Raw genomic sequence first — 23,968 nt, 5'->3', positions numbered from 1 at the left:
AATGCCTGTACCAAAAATGTAAAATGCTAGTTTGGGCCAATCAAAATGGGCCACCATTTTGGCCAATGTGGACCATTTTGATGAGTTACTTAACTATGCAGTTAGTAATGTTGACCATTGTTGCTGAATATATCACAATTTACTTACATTTTAACACAAAGCACCCCTTTGGGTACTATTGAAACAGTGGGCTTCATAACTACTCTGGCGGTAGCTGTGCCGGTAAAACCGGCACGGCTGCCACTGGAGTTGCATCCGGGTCTGGCACCCGCGAATGGGCAATTACTAGGTCATGCCGAGTTAGGCGGACATGATAATTGCCCTTTCGAAGGTGCCGGTAGATCCCCATTCCCATTTGAGCCCCATATGGCTCAAATGGGAATGGGGAGCTCGGATGCACCGGCACCGTTAATAACGGTGCCGGTGCATCCGACGAGCTGAGGTCAGACCTGGCGGGGGCTGTCAAGCACCCACGAGCACAACTCTTACTATGGCGGAACGGTAGCAACGGTGCCGGTAGCTTACCAGCACCGTTGTTACTGGTCCGCCATAGTAGTAATGAGGCCCAGTCTGTGACTAAAGGAATGAATATCCATTTACAACTGTGGGCCACTTTTTCATTGTTGCCTGAGACAGTTTCATGCTTCAACCCGCCCATGTGGGCCACCCCTGCCCATTTCTTCCAATCTTAAAAATAAAAAAAAAAAAAAAAAAAATCTTTTTTCATGCTGAGCTCTCTATGGGCCCCCCTGGGATGCACCCGCGGACCCCTAGGGGGTCGCGACCCACAGTTTGAATACCACTGACCTACAGGGTCAGCCCGCCACTGAGGGGCATATCGCCATTAGCACTCGTGTAGATCCCTACACAGGTGCTAATGTTTTTTTTATTTAATAAAAGAAAGATAACATACCTTTATCCCCGCTGCCGAACGCTGCAGAGTGGTATCCGCCAGGAAGTCTGTTTACAATATTGATGACATCATCGACATTGAAGAGGGACTGGGCAGTATCGGGATAAAGGAGGTATGTTTTCTTTTTTTCGATTCGAAAAAAAAAAATAGAAGACACCATTAGCACTCGTAAGGTGATGGGTGAGCGGAAAAGGGAACGGGAGCGCCCTGCATCAATGAAACTGCTCGGAACGCAGGCTTTCCTTAGTGAATACAGTTCACGTTCCAAGCATTCTCAGGCGTCTCCCAGGGTGCTAATGGCACTTAGCATGGCCCAGGCCTGACCAAAACTAGCAAATGGAAGGCTACATGTAGGCAACAAGAACACATGGACAAAATAGCATAACCTACAACAAAGTAGTGCAAAGTTACAATCATACACATTAAAAGTGTAAATATGGGTAGGCATAATTAAAGGAGGACATTGCGACATAGCAACCGGGCAGTCGTACACGTAAGAACAATTGGTCATCGTGAACACAGGTTTCATGGGAGCGATTCATGAAGAGAATTTATTTTATAAAAATGTTAAACTATTATGTTTCTGGTAATATAAAGGAGTAATAATAAAACATTTCATTGTAATTTTCCCTTCCACAGTTGGTGCATTTTGTCCAAAGGCAGGGCATCACGTGCCTTCCTCGTGTAGGAATGGTGGACCACACCTGTAACATTTTCCATTTGAGCCATATCTTCCGTCCACCGCATTGCTGGCGTTGTTGCCTCTTCCTCCTTGGCTGATGTAATATGCCTGCTCTTTTCACTGTCCCTTGCTCGTCTCGATCTGCATGGCCTGGGAATCATGTCTTGCTTTGGTCCTTGCTATTTGCAAGATGGTGGCGACGGGAAGAGGTTCGAGTAGTAGTTTCTTCCTGAACGTGGACGATATGCACCCTCAAATGATTCTCAGTCAAATGGCTTCTTCATTTCACATTTGTGAAAGTCACAGTGAGCCTCCAGTTTGAACAGTCGAGTCGCAAATGCAACCATGCACTCACCCGTCATTTGACATGTTGTGCTGAATGTATGTCTCTCCTGGTCTACGTTGCGCTGAGGGTCAACATGTGTACACAGTGCCTCCTTGAGCCCCTCATATATCTTTATTTCTTCCTACGGGAATGTAGGGATGAGGTCTTCAACTTCATCTCCCACTAAGTTGATGAGCAATCTACTGGCAAACTTATCTGGCGCCTTCTCATCATATGCAGCCAAATAATTCTAGAACCATCTCAGCCATTTTTCCCATCGCTGTCCCCCCATGCCAAAAGGACCTGACCCGCGAAATGCAGCTGCTCTGGGTCCCTCATCCTCAGATTTTTCACTTGCCAGTGTAGGGGAGGACTGGTCCAGGAGACCCTCTCGCCTGCGTTTTCTCCCCAGGTGAGGGCAATGGCTCATTGGGCGTTCCCTCGTACCACCCGGGCCCAGGTGGTGGAGGGCTCACCCGCTGGAGACATTGCCCACACGTAGTGATTGCCCACACGTATTGATTGCCCACACGTATTGATTGCCCACACGTATTGATTGCCCACACGTATTGATTGCCCATACAAATTTAGCTAGGCCCAGAAACCATTTTTTGTCTAGTAAAGATGGTGTGAGCTCAGCGCACTGTAGCGCGGCCCCCACCCTTGGAGAGTCTCATCCCTGTTGCCGCAGCACCCTGGCAGATCCGCTGCGAGCACGTTCCCACGAACAAGACGGACATGAGCTAGCGCAATACGCTAACATTGTAACAGTTCACCTCCCGCAGTGTACTATCACTATCAGCATGACCCGGCCAGCAGGCCTGAACAATGAGAAGAACGGTAAAATGGTCATCTGATGGCAGACAGTCTTTATATATATGTATATATTAATGTCAAGACCTCTTGCAAAGTATGCTTTCTTCCACAAAATCTCTTATATTACAAACGCCTGTAGAATGTATTAAAATGAGAGAGCATGCTCCCATGATATAAGCAATGGCGAGCTCACACCATTACAGGTGGATGCTAATAATAAAGGAACGTTCCAGGGATCTGTTTGTTGCGTGTATCACTGGGCAGCCTACCTCCCATGGTTTTGCGCCATAACTAAGCTAATGCTGCTAGAGTACACGAGAAAGCAAATGCAACTATACTATGAACTCATGTAAAGGATGCGCGAGAATGCACTTATCATGTGTGTATGTCTAAGCCCCTTATGTGCCACCACCGTCACGTACAGTGGCGGGTCGTTTTCTATGTACTCCACCGATCCAACTACTACCTCATTTACTGCGAATGTATATGCATGTAACTAAAACACTGTAGCCGCTAGAATATAATGTACAAATATGGTGCTCGGACTGGGTATAATCGAGACACCTCCAGCAAAGGTTAAATGCATGTTTTGAAGTGATTTTAAATAAGTATTATAGAAAGTGTTCAAATGTTTGCGATGTCTTTACCTACATTCAGCAACACACGAGGGAGATACCTTTGTGAATGCGTACAAGGCCTCGATGTATCCCCCTCCCACCCTGCGAAGGCTGCCAAGACATGAGAACAGAGGCCCGCTCTGCGCTATCCCACCTCCCCCGACTAGACTGGAGCCACTTCAAAGATTTGTAGCCCCACTGCAGCACCCAAGGCCGCGGCCAGCCACCTGCATTATTTACAGCACAGCAGTAAACCTTTGTCTAAACTCCCGCGCCCCCTCGTAAACCCCACAACCCACCGGACCGTCTCAGACTTATGGCCCTGTGCAATCAGGACACCCAACACTTTGACAACACACAGCGAAACATCCATAACAACTTCTAACAAGACAGAAAGACCTGTACCACCCGTCCCAGGCCCCGAAGCTTAGCCCCTCGACCTATGGCCCCGGTCAACAGGACACGGGTAACCAGGCCTCGATATATTACCTCCAGACCCCTCACAAGGTGCATTCCTCCTGTGTTGCATTAACCTATAAAATAACCTATTGGAAGATGTACTAAAGAGAATAACACTGTAAATGACTGAATGACTGCGGTGTGCATGGCCGAGGGCAAGTAAGTCAGAAAAGGCATTCATCTCTGCCACAGGCAGCATTGGCACACCAACACCGCCCGTATGAACTCAAGCCGACCTGCCAGGCCCAGCCCAACCCACGAGGGTGACCAGTGACGTCCTTCAGCCAAGACCAACCACGCCGCAGCAGCACCTATAGTTAGTCGTCGCCACCCAATCCCAATGAACTTGTGCCCCCTATAGTATGTAGGTTTTGATGACGTTTTTTGTAAATATATACGCCTGTCTTTGCTATTGTCAGACAGAGCACTCTCGGAGTTTGCAGAGTTCTTTGCATGCCCAATTCTGATTGATAAACTCCCATTTACGCTCACCCGCACTCTGTCTTGGCCTTATTCCCATTTTGGGAGAGTCCTTCATTGTCTCTCATTGCGGGGAGGATCGTGCTGTTTGGAGACGCTTGCTTTCAGTGGTGACCCCGATAGCGTGATATTTATTTCTTCCCAACTCCTTATAACCGTCCCCTTTTGGCACGAGAATCTCCGGTCGAAAAGGGATACGCACGGTGAGCCGGCTCTGGGAGGCTGCCCGCCAACGGCGACCGGTACACTAAGAAGTGCGCACTCAATAGAGAGGGGGTACGGGATCCCGGTTGAAAAATCCCCTTTGAGTACCGCTCGCCGGAGCCGGGGCTGACTGTTGAGCTGACGGCGACACTGCCTGGACGGACCCAGTTTCGGAGACTATCGGTTCAAGACGGGCACGTGAGTACTGAGTGCGAGCGATTCTAAAGGGAGCGGGGAAAGAAGTGTAAGACAGATAACGATAGGGGGGGGTACGCAGATCTTCTAAGGATCATCTTAAATTTTCCTTGCTTTTTCTTTGCATATGGCCATTAGGATCAAGAGGTGAATAAGAGATAAAAGTGACGGGAACCTAGCTCCGAAAGGGGGTGGAAGGCGGCGCCGCATAGTGCTATCTTGACTAGTACTGGGAATATATGAAGAAGTGGAGTATAAAATAAAAGTGTTCAGCAAAAGGGGACACTGAGAGTACATTAGTGACCGCTATTACTTTTTTCCTTTCTTTTCTTTAAGGGTAGGGGGAGAATAAAGAACTGTGATTAGCACAAACTTAGGGAGACAGTAAGAGAAAAAGAGTCCTACTAGAAGGGGGAAAGCAGGTTAATATCTATATATATGCGCATCTAGATATTCAAATAAGACAAACAGGGACAGCCGGCTAGGGAGGAAAGGGAGGGCAGCGTGAATGGTGAATTGAGTGGTGCCAAGAGGTGTGTGCACCTCGTATGTGCTAGAAGACATTTTGATGTTGTGAATGTGTGAAGCGGTTATAAATGCATAATAGTTAAATGGTCATGGTAAGTGTGGTCGGATAAAACTTTTTTCCCTTTTCAGATAACGTCAATATAGTGAAGTGAGTGGGTACCTCTTTGATTTCCAGGCTGACATTGTCAAAATAAGGGATGGGTTGCTCTTGTATGTGCCCCCCAAAGAGAACGGAATAGACATTGTGTACGGCCAGTTCTGTATTTCGCAGTCAGGGAGGAGGAGAGCCCAAAGGGACCCAACATTGAATGTGAAGTAAAATATAAAGAATAATACTGATACTACATTTACATTGTAGTTGCAAATACACGGAGTCACACCAGTACTAGGAGAGCACAGAGATGGGGGCCGAAACACCCTTATCACATATTTGTAAGAATCTCCCGGGATACGTGGAGCGGATTAAAAAATATCACGACCAATGGGTGACCGAGCTAAAGGGGGAGGGGTTACCTCAGATTTGGCCCGAGGGAGGGTCATTTGATAAAAGTGTTCTGGATACGGTGGCCACATGCATTTTTCTAAAATACAAAGGAAAGCAGCTGCAAAATAGGAGGGAAATATTAGATCTTTGGAGGTTATTTGAAGAGATACCACCGCCTAAAACACCAGCATTAAATCCTGATCTCCCGTCCACCACAGACAATCCACTACTAATACAAAGAGATGTCAAAGAAGGGTCAAGTGTAGCGCCACCAGTAGAGGTAATAAGTTTGTACCCGATATTAAAGAAGCCTGTGCCCGCAGAGGGGTACAGTGACCCCACTTACATACCTCCCCCGAAAGATACTACACCCCACCGGCCCACGGCACCTCCGCCATATGAAAGCACGAGGGAGCGAGCCCAGGCAGGCACACAAAGGGTAGATATAGAGAAGCTCACAGATGATTTAGAGTCAAGACTATCGATAGCAAAAGATGAGCTCTCAAGGATAAAAGACATATGCGAACGAACAGCACTAGATGCAACTAGATCAGGGCGTACGTCCAGAGCACCAGGTGAACATAGAAAGCCCGAAGAGGGGTGGAAAAAGGGCGCGATCCTGTTCAGAATTGAGGAAGAACCAACGCAAATAATAGAAGTAGGGTCCAGAGAGGGAGATGTTGTAAACGAAGAAAGGCTTGGGGGAATTAGAGAGGAATTGCTGTGTGATATAAGGGACGAGTTAGAAGAAAGCGACAGGTTGAGTATGGCGATGGGAGGGGGAAGCGAGGGGGAGGAAGGTACGTGTTCAATGAGAACACTGGATGATGAATGGACGGGGCGATTAAGGAACAGAGTGGGGAAAATGGCATCACTGGGAACATCAGCAGCCAAAACGGGCCCGGATGGGACGATGAAAGGAAAGCTACAGCTCCCGTTGATACACAGGGGAGGAGGGAGGCCCAATTATATCCCATGGGCGCAGATGGATAAAGCCAATTTATTAAAGCTATTGCCCCCGTTATCAGGAGGGGCAAGTAAGTGGATATATGCCTTTGAGAAACATACTGCTGGGGTACCCCTAGCTATAGGAGATGTGAAAAGTCTGCTTGTGTCAGCAGTGGGCGATCAGGCTGAAAGAGTATGGGTAAAAGCCGGTTTCCCGGGAGTAACGTTAGACTGTGACCGCCATGATGGGGCATCCTTTAACACAGTGCGTGCCAGGGTGTGGGATGCCTTACGTGAAACATTCCCAGACACACCGGACTTACAGTCAGTGATGCAGTGTACAATGAATGACGGGGAGGAGGCTATGGATTACATTTTTCGGGTCCAAGAGATGTGGAGAGCAGAAACGGGCACGCCCTGGTATCAATCGACATCTTTATTTTATTTTATTATAAAGAGAGGGCTCCCAAAGGAAGTGCAGAAGGCGCTTGACAAGATAGCAGGTATTGAAGCAAAGGGATGGCCAGAAATTCAGAGCATAATAGTACACCATTGTAAAAGAATCAAGGAGAGGGTGAAGGAGGTGGCGCAGAAAAGATTGGCAGACGTGGCGAAGTTGGTACCCGTCAAATCTAGTGAAGGTTGCAGCAGCAGTAGCCGCGCTACCACACAGTAGAGAGGGAGATGATGAGGAGGAGGGGCTGATAGCACTCCAAGGAAGGGTGGCAACTAATTGGGCGGGAACAGCACAACGGCAGTGGACTGAGCAGGAGCAAGGTGGAAGTCCGCAGTGGCAAGAGTGGACCCCTCGAGGGGGACGAGGTGGGTACAGGGGTCGGAGAGGAGGCGGACAGGGGTACGGGGGAATGGGAGGAAACGGATGGCAGGGTCCCAGGGGCCCCCAGGGGAGTTGCTGGAACTGTGGACGATGGGGGCATTACTCCAGGGAGTGCAGAAGTAGACAAAACAATGGGTTCCAGGAGGAGGAGAATTATGGTCATCCACACCCAGGTAGCCCATTTGGTCTCCCAATGGGACAGCAGCAACTAAGAAACCCCGGCCAGGGTACCACGGGCCAGCAACAGGGACCCTAGTATAGGACACAGAACCACCCACAAAACAATGACAGTATGCAATACACGCCAGGTAACCCTTTCGCGACAACAGCAAACGGGGCCCCCGCGCCAGCACCTTATGGCGGCATGTCAGTGGTTTCAGGGAGTGTCTTTAATGAAGGAGGGGCAATGAGATACCCCGCATAGGACAGCCCACAGAGAACACTTGCGTGTCCAGTTCTATCCACCACCTACAATGCAGCAGAGGAACCATTGGTAGGGGCGCAGATAGGAGACAAGCAGTTTATATTCATGGTTGATTCGGGAGCGGAGAAATCATGCGTCAGAGAGGGCCGATTCCCGTTATCTAACAGGAAGTTAGAGACGCAGGTGTTCTCTGGGGCTGTAATTGAAGTTCCTTACACAGAAGCTTTGGATGTAACAGTGGGGGGTAAGACTGTGAAGGCACCCTTATTATATTACGAACATTCCCCAATAAACTTGCTAGGGAGGGATCTTCTGAGAAATGCAGAACAGATTCCATAACATTATTGACTTTGCTGGCCAACAAGGGGTACAAAGTGGACAAGGGAAAGCTACAGTACTGTCTGACAGAGGTCCTGTACCTGGGACAGCTGATTTCAAAAGATGGGAAAAGAATAATACCAGACAGAGTGGAAGCGATAAGATCAGTAAGAGAACCCACAACAGTAAAAGACATGCAGAAATTCTTGGGAATGTGCAATTACTGCCGAGCATGGATATTAGATTATGCGGCATACACCAGGCCCCTATTACAAGCATTAAAGGTGGCCCAACAGGAGAACAGGAAGATGGAATGGACGGAAGAGATGAGCTCCTCTTTCCAAACATTAAAAGATTTGATTTCAAGCGCCCCAGTACTCGCAAACCCTGATTATGGACGCGAATTTTACCTATTCTCACACTGCAAAGAAACTCTCATGACAGCAGTGTTGACTCAAAAAACGTCCTTAGGACACAAGCCACTGGCTTACTATAGTGGTACTTTAGATGCCGTGATGCAGGGCCATTTCGCGTGCGAGCAATCACTCGCTGCAGCCGCGTTCGCGATTGAAAAAAGTGCCACAATAGTAATGGGTTGCCCTGTGACATTGTTTGTGGAACATTCATTATTTGCAATACTCGAGAGATCAAAAAGCACACTGACCACACAGCGGGCGACTGCCTACGAGATCATATTGTCCAGTGCCAACATCCATATAGTGAGATGCAAGACAGTGAACCCCGCCACATTCATTACAGAAGCGTGCACACTGGAAGACATGCAGAACCACGATTGCGCAACCTACACAGGAGAGAGAAGGGAGGACACAGTGGTGTGTGAGAACGCTCTAAGCGAGGGGGAAGTGTATTTTGTGGATGGGTCCGCATCAATTGACGTGGACACGGGAGAAAAACACGTTGGCATGGCAGTAGTGAGGTTAGAAGACGGTGAGTACGAAACACTGGTACAATATCGCCTCCCATCACATTACTCCGCACAGGCAGCAGAACTGATTGCGCTCATAGAAGCACTACATGCAGCAAAGGGTTGTGCAGTGACAATATACACAGACTCAGCTTACATGACAACTACAGTACATGGAGGCCTAGCAAGATGGGGGCGTAGGGGATTTAGGCGGGCAGACGGAACACCAGTACAGCATGCAGAATTGTTGAAAGAGTTAATTGAGGCCCTGCAAAACCCTACAGCAGTAGCAATAGTAAAGTGCCAAGCACATACATCCAACACAGATGTTGTGTCTTTAGGGAACGCGGCAGCGGATGCTGCCGCCAAGGAGGCTTCCTATTTTCAGAAAAATGACACAGGTGAATACATGCTTAAGCACAAGACGAACGAAGAGCCCCCAGAGGGATATAATATGATGCCCATAGCACAAATAATAGAATTGCAGGAAGGAGCCAGTGCAGAGGAAAAATTAATGTGGACAAAGCGAGGGTGCAGCAAGTCAGGAACAGACCTGCTGTGGCGGCAAAATAACTCGGGGAAAGTGGTAATGCCAATACAGCTATTAGAGATTGCATTTCAACAGCTACACTTCCCTGCACATAACACCAAACAGCACATTGCAGCAGAAATACAGGAAGAATGGTTCGTGCCCTGTCTCCAGGAGCATGTGTCTCGATTGGCAATGGAATGTACAACATGCCAAATATACAATTCAGGAATGACATTACGCACTCTCCGGGGAACAATTCCTAAACCCATTGGCCCATTCAAGGAACTGCATATAGATTACGCAGACATGGGGGAAAGGTGTAATGGCGCACGGTACATGATCGTGGTTGTGTGCCCATTTTCAAGGTGGGTGGAAGCAGGACCTTGCGCACGACCTGATGCCAAGAGCGCCGCCAAGTTCCTAGTAAGGGAAGTGTTCCCACGCTGGGGAATTTGTGACGTGATTCGCTCAGACAACGGCACTCATTTTGTGAATGAGCTTTTTAAGGAAGTCACTACATTATTGGGAATAAAACATAAATTATGTTCAATTTATCATCCTCAAAGTAATGGCGTAGTGGAAAAGATGAACGGACTGTTGAAGGGCAGGTTATCAAAACTATGCTTGTCATTAAAGAAGAATTGGATTTACTGCCTACCCCTTGCGCTATTTGAATTGAGAAATCAGCCAAGCAAAGACCACCATTTGTCCCCGCACGAGATCGTGACTGGGAGACGAATGAACACAGCACACTCGCCACTGCGCGAACACTCAGACGCTCATAGAAGCGCCGCGATATTGGGAGATGAATTCACAGATTATTTGGGGAAATTGACAAGGGCAGCGCGCGTGATATCAAAGCAACTCTCCCCACCCTTCACTAGAGAAGAGGGAAATGTAACAGGCTCTGTCACGGAGCCAGGGCAACAGCTACAGCTAATGCCAGGCGACTGGATTTATGTCAGAAGCTTTGTGCGTCGGTGGAATGCACCACGATTCCATGGCCCATACGAAGTAATATTTTGCACGCCCACGGCAGTGAAGGTCAAAGGGTTGAGGTACTGGGTGCACTTGACCGACGTACGGAAAGCATATAGCAACGTACAAGAGGAGGTAGATGAGGAGGCACAGACAACAGCAAACGATGCAACTGAGCAGAATGACTAAATATGAACTTATGTGTATGTGTTGGTACTAAACTTGAATAAATGCACAACTGATAAAGATATTAACTTTTACCTGGTTGAGTGTATATATATATATATATATATATAGTTAATGGAATGCCAAATTATAGCCTGTATACACCCTTGTCTGTGAATACCCCTCCCCGCCTCCCCACCCCTTTCCATTCCCCGTCACATGTATATTGGCACTGATGGTGCTAGCAAAATGTTTACATGTATGCACTCAATGCACTTTTATATCTTAAAACAGGAGCTTCCATGGCATCTAACGGGCAGCCTGCAACGGATAGATTTACTAGAATTAGAGAGTGGTTAACTGCGAAATGCATATATTCGTATGAATGTGGACTATCTGCGTGCATTATATTGTTTTTTACATTAATGCTTGGTCTGGTTACATACTGGTTCATAGCGTTCATCTCTATCGAGATGAACGAGGGGGGAGGGAACAACACAACTACTGGGGCCAATACAACTGCAAGTGTCAATGCCAATACAAGGGAAGGTGATTTCTTGGTATGGGACGGAACTAAACTTGTGTGGGGCTACTATACTACGCCATCCAATGTTGTCATCTCACAAGATGGAGGGCCAAAGGGTAAAAGGCAAAATAACACACTGTCCCCACCTGAGATGTCTAATTACAATGCTCACAGCTTAAACGACCGAAACCCCTCTGCCATATCCTGGTTGTATAACACCCCCACCAGCCAACCTGCCCCCATGGCCATAGACAATCAAAGAATGAAAGCAACACATGAAATATTATATGATGACTGGGTGAAGGGGGGCGGGAAGGGGAAAGGGGGGTCTGTTTTACCCTTCGTTCAGGAGGCTGGGAAGCGCCAAAGGAACAAGAATAACAGACGAAAGAGGGAAGCAGGGAGGAGGAAGTATGATGAGTACTATGGGCTAGGTCTAGATAAGATGGAAGACCCACGACACCCCCACCAAACAAATAAGTGGTATGCAGACATGAGTGCCACAGCTAAACAAACAACAAACGAGAGCTGTTATGTTTGCTCCCTCATCCCTCACGCATCAGGTACACCCAAAGTACTGTTACCCAAAGAGTTGCCAATTATAGATGCCCAATGTCTCCTTCATCTCACGTTATGCAGAATTAAGAACACCTTCCAGGCACATGAAGTGACTTTTCAAATGTTGCAGAACGAGAAAACGTGCTACCCAAAACCGTCAGGGGTTGTATGTCTGAAAGAACCGTTTTTTGTAATTGAAGGGACACTTTTTTCTGATAACAAGTGGAAGAACGAAGAAGTAATGTGTAAAGCTGAAGCACTGAGGGGTGTGGCACCGGAGAAATTGCAATGGATAGAAGAAACGTGCACACCCGTATGGAAGGAACACATTTCAAAGTTAACTTGGGTTACGCCCATCGAAAAGCTTTTCAAGCTGCAGAGTGAAATAGACTATGAACTGTGTTTTAAAGGAGAAGGGAGAACCCCCATGGGAACAAACAAGAGCTGTAACAAGACCCTCACCATCCCAGATCTAAGAAAAGGGACTGCGGCCCTTATGGACACATACTGGGTATGCGGCAACCAGGCATACCTACACCTCCCCCCGTCATGGAGTGGCAGCTGCTCAATGGCCACTCTGCACTCAGCCCTAATGGTGATACCCGAAAGCCACATCGATGGGAGCAAAAGGACACAGGAGCGCATGCAGCAAAGTGTGGCTCAACCAACTTCAGAGTCACAAATTTATGTCCTGTCTTCTGGAAGCAAGGGAGAGGTGCTGACCCGCAACAGACGAGCATCAAACTATATATCAAAGGCGTCATCAGAACTATTGGCTCAGATCCCAGACAAATATCGATTATTCAGCTCAGCAGAAACATTTTTTGCCTCGCTCGTATCAAGTGTCCAAGCAAGGGCTAACGCAAAATGGCTCCAGATAACCCGTTGGGAATTAATTCAGCTGGCAAACGACACTGAAGAAGGTTTTAACATAATAAAGGTCGAACTAAGAGCCTTGCGACTGATGACCATGCAAAACAGGTATGTCCTGGACCTGTTGACGGCGATGGACGGCGGTGTTTGCCGAAAAATAGGAAGTGCCTGCTGCACTTTTGTACCTTCTGAAGACGCAGAGAATGGCTCCCTGTCCCATGTGATCGAAGCAGTCCACAACCTAGGAGAAAAAATGAAGATGGAAGGCGGAGCAGAAGATAGTACATGGTTCGATAACATCTTTTCCTGGGTCCCCTCATGGCTTGGAACAACTGTGAAATTTTTGATGCCAGCTGTGGTGTTCCTCCTTTTGATTTTCTGCCTGTGCCAGGTGGGTCTTCGAGTCTGTGCTAACGCAGTACCAAATGGTGCAATGATGATGGTGACAATGGGCAACTCACACGGTACAATAAAAACGATGCAAGAAGCACAAGTACAAACAGGGGTAGACAACACACCCAGGTACCAACTGGTGCCCATGTACCACGACAAGGAGATTGTAGATAAGCTGTGGCACACCACCATCAAAGAGCCCCGCATACTAGAATGGTACGAGGAAGTTTGGGTAGATTTGGAGGGAGATGGCGGGTGTATATATCTCACGTGTACTCCAGATGAATACGCCAGGAGAGGTGAGAGCTTAAGGGGGGTGTGCAGAGCATGGATGCCTATCAAAGGAACTCCTGCATGGGATGAGGCGGTTATGGACGAAGCAGAATGTAGGAGGATAGAGGAGCTAAAGAATTCGTTACTTAAGTAATGAAAGGGGGGAAATGTAGGGGAGGACTGGTCCAGGAGACCCTCTCGCCTGCGTTTTCTCCCCAGGTGAGGGCAATGGCTCATTGGGCATTCCCTCGTGCCACCCGGGCCCAGGTGGTGGAGGGCTCACCCGCTGGAGACATTGCCCACACGTAGTGATTGCCCACACGTATTGATTGCCCACACGTATTGATTGCCCACACGTATTGATTGCCCACACGTATTGATTGCCCATACAAATTTAGCTAGGCCCAGAAACCATTTTTTGTCTAGTAAAGATGGTGTGAGCTCAGCGCACTGTAGCGCGGCCCCCACCCTTGGAGAGTCTCATCCCTGTTGCCGCAGCACCCTGGCAGATCCGCTGCGAGCACGTTCCCACGAACAAGACGGACATGAGCTAGCGCAATACGCTAACATTGTAACAGTTCACCTCCCGCAGTGTACTATCACTATCAGCATGACCCGGCCAGCAGGCCTGAACAATGAGAAGAACGGTAAAATGGTCATCTGATGGCAGACAGTCTTTATATATATGTATATATTAATGTCAAGACCTCTTGCAAAGTATGCTTTCTTCCACAAAATCTCTTATATTACAAACGCCTGTAGAATGTATTAAATTGAGAGAGCATGCTCCCATGATATAAGCAATGGCGAGCTCACACCATTACAGGTGGATGCTAATAATAAAGGAACGCTCCAGGGATCTGTTTGTTGCGTGTATCACTGGGCAGCCTACCTCCCATGGTTTTGCGCCATAACTAAGCTAATGCTGCTAGAGTACACGAGAAAGCGAATGCAACTATACTATGAACTCATGTAAAGGATGCGCGAGAATGCACTTATCATGTGTGTATGTCTAAGCCCCTTATGTGCCACCACCGTCACGTACAGTGGCGGGTCGTTTTCTATGTACTCCACCGATCCAACTACTACCTCATTTACTGCGAATGTATATGCATGTAACTAAAACACTGTAGCCGCTAGAATATAATGTACAAATATGGTGCTCGGACTGGGTATAATCGAGACACCTCCAGCAAAGGTTAAATGCATGTTTTGAAGTGATTTTAAATAAGTATTATAGAAAGTGTTCAAATGTTTGCGATGTCTTTACCTACATTCAGCAACACACGAGGGAGATACCTTTGTGAATGCGTACAAGGCCTCGATGTATCCCCCTCCCACCCTGCGAAGGCTGCCAAGACATGAGAACAGAGGCCCGCTCTGCGCTATCCCACCTCCCCCGACTAGACTGGAGCCACTTCAAAGATTTGTAGCCCCACTGCAGCACCCAAGGCCGCGGCCAGCCACCTGCATTATTTACAGCACAGCAGTAAACCTTTGTCTAAACTCCCGCGCCCCCTCGTAAACCCCACAACCCACCGGACCGTCTCAGACTTATGGCCCTGTGCAATCAGGACACCCAACACTTTGACAACACACAGCGAAACATCCATAACAACTTCTAACAAGACAGAAAGACCTGTACCACCCGTCCCAGGCCCCGAAGCTTAGCCCCTCGACCTATGGCCCCGGTCAACAGGACACGGGTAACCAGGCCTCGATATATTACCTCCAGACCCCTCACAAGGTGCATTCCTCCTGTGTTGCATTAACCTATAAAATAACCTATTGGAAGATTTACTAAAGAGAATAACACTGTAAATGACTGAATGACTGCGGTGTGCATGGCCGAGGGCAAGTAAGTCAGAAAAGGCATTCATCTCTGCCACAGGCAGCATTGGCACACCAACACCGCCCGGATGAACTCAAGCCGACCTGCCAGGCCCAGCCCAACCCACGAGGGTGACCAGTGACGTCCTTCAGCCAAGACCAACCACGCCGCAGCAGCACCTATAGTTAGTCGTCGCCACCCAATCCCAATGAACTTGTGCCCCCTATAGTATGTAGGTTTTGATGACGTTTTTTGTAAATATATACGCCTGTCTTTGCTATTGTCAGACAGAGCGCTCTCGGAGTTTGCAGAGTTCTTTGCATGCCCAATTCTGATTGATAAACTCCCATTTACGCTCACCCGCACTCTGTCTTGGCCTTATTCCCATTTTGGGAGAGTCCTTCATTGTCTCTCATTGCGGGGAGGATCGTGCTGTTTGGGGACGCTTGCTTTCACCAGCCTCTGGCCTTCTCTCTCTTCACTCCCGGACATGTTGGCCGCAGACCTTGCACTCCAGGAAGGTTTGGTGCTCACCAGCTTGATATGTTAAGCTTTCTCTTTTCTTCTTTTCTTTTTCATGTGGGGAGATGTGGACATCTCATCCTCGTCCGCAGATTTCCTGTCTCACTTTATCTGGGGCCTAGGGTCTCTCTAACTGCTGCTGCGCCGCTTCGCGCCAAAATGAGGGACACAGAGACAGGAGAACGTAAACTGCCTTTATTTATGTTCTTTCTCACACTGCTGACCGTGGCAAAAAAAATGTTGCGCATGCGCAAGGTCACGTATTCTCATTGGTCCGACCACAGCGTGACGAGGCTCCTTGTTATGCTGTGTTAACTGTGTCCTTCCCAGACACGACAGCTAAGAAGAACATTTCACAACCAGGTGCCTTCTCATCAACATCTACTTTGTAGCAAAATGCTTCACAGGCATTTACGTCCTTGTCAGCAAGGGCTAATCAGATCTTCTATTTATCGCAGAGACCTGGCTAACCCAAATAATTGCACAAAAATCATGTGGTGGCTCCAACAGCCCACAATATTATTTTTGTGTAACTTGTGTAGAGCAGTTACCACGAAAGCCATGAAGAAGTTGCAACAACCACACACAAGACCCACATCACACGGCCATCATTGTTATGTGCCTCTCAGAATCCAGATAAGTGACACAACACGAGTTGTGGGCAGTTTTGTACACTCTTTTACGGCACTTGACTGCCCGGTCATTCTTGAAAGGCCCTTAAAAGAATGACTGGGCAGTCAAGCGAGGTAACAGAGTGCACAAAACTGCCAACAACACATGTTCTTTCACCTATCTGGATTCGGCACTACTCACCCTCCTCCCTATTTTTTTTTTTAAATGATTTAGTTTATTTATAAACTTTTTCATCTGTTTCTTAAGAGTTTGAAAGAGTAGTGAATGAGATATGTCTCAGGAAGTTCTTCTATTGAGTTCCAGTATGGTGCTGAGAAAGAGAGTGATTGTGTATGTGTATTTGTTGTTTTGCCCGCTGAGTAGGGTGGCCCATCTTTCTTCTGTGTTCATTTGTTGTGATGAGAGCTCAAAGAAGGCCCCAAAATGTTTGCGTTGGAATGAGAGTGATTGGCATTCCATCACCAGATGGAATAGGGTTTCTGGCATCGTTTCAACCTTGCAGAATCGACAGTGGTTGTTTGTGGTAGCAATCTGCCTCGTTGTTGCCAGGTATGAGTTTGTAGGTAAGGTGCTCAAACGTATTCTTGGAAATGTTGTTCTGATGGTTTGATCTGGAAACAGTTGGAGGTATGGTGGTAGTTAATGTATTTTTCTGTTGTCTTTGGTGCATTGGAGGGTCTGTTTGTAGGCATTTTTCATTTGGATCGTTTTTATCCAGTCATTCCGGAGAAGTTTGATTTTGCCGTGTTGTGGGCGAAGGGTTACGAGTTCTTCTGATATCTCTTCACTTTCCATTTCCTTGATGATAGACTGTTTCCATTTTTGTAATACCGTGTTGTTGAAGGTAGTTGCCTGAGCCCTCAGAATTTGAATCGCTGGGGTTTTCTCGTTGGAAAGGATTTTTCGGAAGATATCTAGTCTTTCCAGAGGACGATGGATGCAATTGATTGGGTTGCCATTTCGTGTCGTATTCTCGGCATTGGATACAACTGGGGGAGGTGGAGAATCTTGCGCCAAAAAATGGCTTCAAATTTCATCCAGTTTACTGTGCCAACATTCATCATCGCTTCTGTTCCGCACGTTATTATAGGGATGTATTTTTGTCTGTAATAAGCAATGATAGGTCTAAAAGAGAATTGCCCACATTTCCTGTCAAGTAGACATCTTGTCGTGCCAGGGTTTGTGATGTTTGTTCTATTTTATCTATCTTCCGATTTAGATTGATTTATTAGAATGCCCAGATATTTGAAGGTTGTCATGTTTTCTAGTTGGGTTCCATTGATGTTCAATGTTGGTTGTTTTACTTTTTTTGTCTGTGGTTTGGATAAAGTCATTGTTTTTGTTTTTGGAGTATTGATTGCTAGTTCGTTTTTGTTCATGTAGCTGCTCCGCGCTGTCAGGGCTGCTTGTAGTCCAAAGGGTGTTTTATCAAGCAGGATGATGTCATCTGCATTTGCCATAGCGTCGACTGGAGTTGAGTTTATTTTCGGAGGATTGGTTTGGTTGCTGGTCAGATGTTCTTCAATGTCTGCTGTGAACAGATTGTATAGGGTTGCCGCGAGGGGGCACCCTTGCTTTAGCCCGTTTAATGTGGCAATTGGTCTGGTGGTGGTGCCTTGTTTTGATAGTCTCACTTTTATGGAGGTTTCGGAGTACAGTAGGATGATTGGCTCCAGGATGTTCGATGGGCACTTCCATGTTTTGAGTTTCGACCATAGTTTGTGGCGTGATATGGCAGTGAAGGCCATCTTCAGGTCGATAAACGAAACATGTATAGTGGTGTGAGTGTTGATGGCTTCATGTTTTATTAGATGAAGTAGTATCAGGTTGATGTTGGTTCAAATGTTGGTGGTAAATCCTGTTTGCCTGGCCGAGAACCTGCCGTTGTCAATTGCCCAGACAGTTAGTTGCTTCAGCAGTGTTGACGCAAAAAGTTTTCTGAGCGAATCCAGTAGGGCGATTGGGCGAAAATTCTGCGGTTCATCTCGGGGGCCTTGTTTATAGATGGGGACGATTGTGGCCGATCTCCAAAGGTTTGGAATTTGGTTGAGTGTATTTATCAGGGTTATGATCTGACACATGAAGTTCGCCCAGGCCGGCGGGTCTTGCTTGATGACGGCATTGGATATTCCGAAAGGGCCAGGTGCTCTAGAGGTGTTTAGGCTTTTGATCATTTGTATCATTTCGTTATAGTCCACATTTACTTGCCATTTTGTTTCGTTCTTGATCGTTTCATCTTGGGGGTGCGATGGTCGAGCTCCATAGATGGTTGAAAAATGTGTGATCCATATTTCTTGTGAAACATTAGACGTCAATTTATGTTGTTTTTGTGGATTATCATTAAGGAGATTCCAGAGCAGCTCGTGTTGTGTGACTTTTATGTTTTCATAATGTTTTTTTTGCGTCAACTTGCTGAAGCATTTTTTGAGATTTTTTCCAGTTAGTGTATGTTTGTTTCAGTCTTTTAATCTGCGTCATGTTTTCTTCAGGATTTGTTTTCTTTAGGTGCCGTAGCGATTTTGCTAGGCATTTTTTCCCCTCAGCTATTTCCTGATTGTATGTGTGCTGGTGGTTTTTTTGTGGTCGGTTTTTAACTGTTTGCCGGAAGGGTAGTAGAATCCATTCATAGTTCAGTTTTTCGGCGTCTATCAGGTTGGAAGCGTAGAGTTTCTTTGGTAGGTGTGCCATTGCTGCTTGCGAAATGCGTAGTCTTGATGTTGTTCCATCAAGTTCTAGTGGGCATGCTGGTGTGGTTTCTCCTTGTTCAGATAGCAGAGGCGAGTGCACAGTTAGTTGATTGTGGTCGCTTTTATCCGATGTTATCGTTTGAGCTGACATAACAGATTCGTGCAAGTTGTGTGATAGAAATATATAGTCAATGATTGCGGTTTTGGATCCTCTGGACCATGTTGGCGTGTAAGCTGTCAAGTTGTTCCTTGCATGGTTTAGGAGGATGAGGTTGCGGGTGATGATTTTGTTCATCCATCTGCTTGCTTTTTGTGAAAGTTGTGGTTGAGTTCGGAGAGTACCATTCTGGGTGAATAAGTTGATGTTCAGGTCTCCAAAGATTATTATTTCTAGTGGTGGGTGATTTCCAACCAGTTTATCGATTGTTATGAATACTGCATCGATGAATGCTTCAGTTGTTATTGCTGCAGGGTTCCAGTAGAGATTTAATATTGAGATTGTTATCTCAAGCTTTTTTTGTCTCGGATGATTCTCAATACTCCTTATTTTTGTTAGTTGGATCCAGGAATTTGTTTTCAGTGCTCACTACCGTCCATTGGGGGTTTATCTTGATTAGGGTGAGGAGGCCTGATGCTGGTCTTCCTTGTTTTTTGACTATTGCAGAGTTGAGAAAGGTGAGAAAGCCATCGCAGACTGAGGTTTCGGTGAGCCATGTCTCTTGCAGGCATATGATTTGATCATTTTCGCTTCACTCGCACCTATAACTATGGGCCCCGGGGCATTACCTGACTCGGTAATGCCCCATCGGTGAGGGTCTTATTGCTTAATTACTGAGTGGCCAATGTGGAAAAATACTCATAATCTGGCCGCATCCCAAATATATAAACTTGTTTGCGCACTGACCAAGAGATTATTTAACTACAACTTGTATATATCTCACATTGGTATGGCCCTGAAATACTCTCATAGGTCTGGTAGGATACTGTTGCATAGCCCCAAATGACAAATGTGATTTGTACAAATAAAATAGACCTCATTTCGAATTTGGAGGTAATTCTGTTGGAATTACTGACCAACTGTTTTACCGCTACTGCCACTCTGTTCCGTGGATTTACAGCAGAATTCGAGGTGTTGGTAAAGCTGTGTTAATTTTTGGGGGTCCCTAGGACTCCATGAGGAATCGTGATGAATTTGGCACCAGGCATTTGTTTCTGAATGTCCACAAATATTTTTTTTTAAAACCTCTACATGTGTTTTGCCACTTAGATGTGGCTCTTCGGGAGGAAAAAATGTCTCTTTTAATATTTGATGGTTTTTGTTGACTAATTCATGTCTTCTTGAAAGGAAATTGAAAATAGATGCTTCCCAATTTCTGATTCATTGACTGCTTCTGTGGAGTACCCTCAACGGATCTGCATTCATTTGTCCAGTCGAGCACATGTTTATTCCAAATTATTTTCAAAATAATTTGTAGTCATTCAGGAACAAATGACAGTTGCCATTTCACCACGATTATTTTACAGGAGTAAGAAGCTCTATTCCATTGAGATGTTAGCCAACTAGCCACAGAGGCCAATAGAGCCAAAGGACCGTTTCAGGATTCTAATTATGTCAGCATTAAATCATGAGATTAGTTCAATAACATGGGAACTATGAAGAAAATAATATTTTTTCAGTACAAGGATTGAATCTACAAACAATATAATTTGCTCCATCCTGAGTCCAATTGAACTATATTCTTATGGCATATAAAGACCCAAAGGAGCTCATTAATCAATGGGGACTATTACAACAACTTAGAACAATTAAGAAATTAGCTCTGTAGAAGGACAATTTTTTGTAATATACCTACTTTTCATTCATTTTTTCCTATGATAAATAACGCTTTTGAAGATAAAAAAATGTTGTTTGAAGACTTATTGGCACATAGTTTCCCAACATGTCCAAAGTAGATCTGCGTGTAGGGGTGAACAAGGTTTATCTGAATTAGTCACCTGTGTTGCTCTACCACCTGTTTCTGTGGAACAATGTAAATATTAAGCAGCAGTGGTGAGAGGGATGGCACATTTTATGTGGAACATTCTAAAGCCTCCATTCAGCCTTTGTTGACTCTGATAGTGGCACTACAGCTGAATGCAGTCTATGGCCATTCTAGACATTTTTGTCTACTCTTCTATTAACATGTTTTAGTGGATTAGGGTGGTATAGGTTTGCAGAAAGATTAAGAATAATTAATACATTAGATATTGCGGTAGGGCCTGTACGCCATATTTGAAATATGCCCTGGCTAACCCGATTAAGCAAATTGTGCCCATGTGTTTACTCTTGTAGTGCATGATTCAAAAGGTGGCTACCCAGGTAGCTTATTCATAAATGATGATATGCTCTCTTTCTTTTGGGGTTCCTTGTAAACTCCTCTAGAGCATGGCTTGCCTGTTGCCATTTGTGAGTGTCTACATGTTATTTAGACTCAGAATTGGTTAGCCCTTTTTATATAATCCACAGCCACAATCTCTGCTGGGCACCCCTCAGGATGATGCCAAGGATTGACATATTCTTGGCATCTAGGAATGGCTTACATATCTTTTGAATCAAACCGAGTAGATACTTCATCGCTTCCAGGGTAGCAGGATCAAAATCAACTAGACCTAGAATAAATTACATTAGTGTTAAAGATCAATCTTTTCTTACTACCCTGATGACCATTAAGAGCAATAGCGGAACTAACTCTTTGCATCAGTAGACATACACTGTCATGTTCTTGTAAATTTTCTGGATCAATAGGCCAATGTCGTTACTGTTACTGTGGCATTGAAGAGGATGGTAGACCGGGGTCAAATCATACCAAAGGATTACCAGAGAAGAATCTCAAAATCTATGCTTCTTCCCTTATCACCCCTCCTTCATACATCCACGGTCCTGCTCCCAAGCCTCCAGGCACACCAGGTCTACTCTACAGGAAGACAGAATTACAAGATGGGCAAGAATGTAAATTGTATGGATCATCAATAAGTGATGGAGATTGAGGGAACATGGGAAGAAAGTTCGGGTTTGTAAAAAGCCAGTGTTTGAACTTCCAAAGGTTCTCTATATATACATACTCTTACCTGGTGGACGGATTGTATTGCATACTAAGGCAACACTGGTGTACCTATCAGTGCTCCAACAATTTAATGGGCAGAGAGAAAAGGGTGTGGGGTTCAACTTCTTCGTAGGATAAATTGCCCAAAATAAGGTGAACTAGTGGTGATGTCATGCATTGAGAGCAGCATTTGCTGTATTGGAATGTGTAGTTTGCATTAAACTAGGAGCATGCCTCTTCCTTTAAGAATTGCCCCATGACTTACAACCACTTCTACTTACCATAATCACTACCGTGAGGAGAAACGTGCTCACTGCCATGACACTGAAGCTGTCTATGAACCACGTGTACCAGATGGTTGCATTGGAGACGCCCATGTTCTTCATCGTTTCCTTCAGCCTCATCTCCTTCTCCAGCACAATGCTCTTCACCATCATGGAGACCGAGTAGATCCAAGCCAGCACCATGAAGATGGGGAAGCAGCGGTTCAGGGTGATCATAAACCTGGAATCGAGGCGAGAAAGAAGCAAGATGGTCAAGAGCCCGTCACACAGCTGGTGATTGTGCTTTATATTGGGAAAAGGCATCATTATCATCAAGAGCCTATTTCTGGAATGTAACGGTTCACAATAGATACACATTTTTCTCAAACAACTACTCATCTGGCAGTTACAATTATTATGTCCGAAATCATTTTAAAAACAAACAAGAAAAGTAAATTTCTTGTAATCTCATGCAGTGGCAGCTAGTGAATTTTTGAATTGGAGGGTGTCAATTTTAGCCACAAATATGCATGAGCGACCAAGCATAGCGATGGAGCCCCAACCAAGGGGGGTTTGTGGAGTTCTACCCCCAAGAACATTACTTGAATAATGGGTTAAAATGGTGCATTATACAGCACACTTTCTGTGGAAAATTGGGTAAATAGCCAGATAGTTTGAATTGGTTTTGTTCGGTATGAAAAGAAAACAATAGGTTGAAGTCACCAAATGTCCACAGGAGCATTTCCCAACACATTCTTATTTTTATGATGTCTTTCCCCACTATATATGCCAGTATAAAAAATATTGTCATGCTGGCTGCGCCACTACATTTCCATGCTGGCTGCACCAACATATGCCAGTATTCTCATGTAAAAACATACTCATATTTGCTTTGTACATAATGCAAGTAATGATATTATAAGAGAACATGTCCAAGCTAGCTCTGCCAATATATGCCAGTACCTGCACATTAGAACCTACTCCTGCTGCCACAATTAGAAAACATGTCCGACATGTAATAAGGCTTATGTTTGCTTTATCATAGATGCCCAATAAAAATGGCATGCCACAGTAAAAAAAATGGCTATACTGCATGCACCAAAATGCCAGTCTAGCCTCATAATAAGACTTATCATGCTTGCTTTATTTTAAATTCCTAATAAAATGTCATGCCACAGTAAGAAATGGCTAGACTGGCTGCATCAAATAGCAGTATAGCTTGCTTTATCATAAATGGGCAATGAAAATTGGTATGCCAGAGGCAGAAAACGTAAGTGTTACTATGTGGCTAGACTGGACTGCATTGCAGCAGCCTGTCTGGTTATGCTTAATGCCTCTGGCATTTTTTTTTTTTTACTCTGCTTCATTGTTAAAGCCAACATGATATTATGTTGGCTTTAACATTGATGCTCAGGAAAAATGCACCCATCCCTCGGCATCCCAAATCAGAGGCCTGTTCACTAGCACAATGATCATCATTCACAATGCTGGTGAA

The 23,968-nt window shown here is 45.7% G+C and overlaps 1 protein-coding gene across 2 annotated transcripts in view; it reads right to left on the bottom strand.

The window, feature by feature from the left end:
- Positions 1-23,968, bottom strand: part of ABCA4 (ATP binding cassette subfamily A member 4) — a 1,737,150-nt gene that overhangs the window by 766,830 nt on the left and 946,352 nt on the right. For both annotated transcript variants that reach the window (XM_069641223.1, XM_069641222.1), the window contains exon 15: positions 22,492-22,714. In XM_069641223.1, the coding sequence (XP_069497324.1) occupies positions 22,492-22,714 (223 nt within the window). The remainder of the gene's footprint in view (positions 1-22,491; positions 22,715-23,968) is intronic.

The sequence above is a fragment of the Ambystoma mexicanum genome, chromosome 1q (assembly GCF_040938575.1).
Source record: "Ambystoma mexicanum isolate Mex_15411 chromosome 1q, UKY_AmexF1_1, whole genome shotgun sequence".
Lineage (NCBI taxonomy): Eukaryota > Metazoa > Chordata > Amphibia > Caudata > Ambystomatidae > Ambystoma > Ambystoma mexicanum.
Note: the sequence above shows the minus strand (reverse complement) of the source record. Positions and strands in the feature narration are given on the sequence as shown.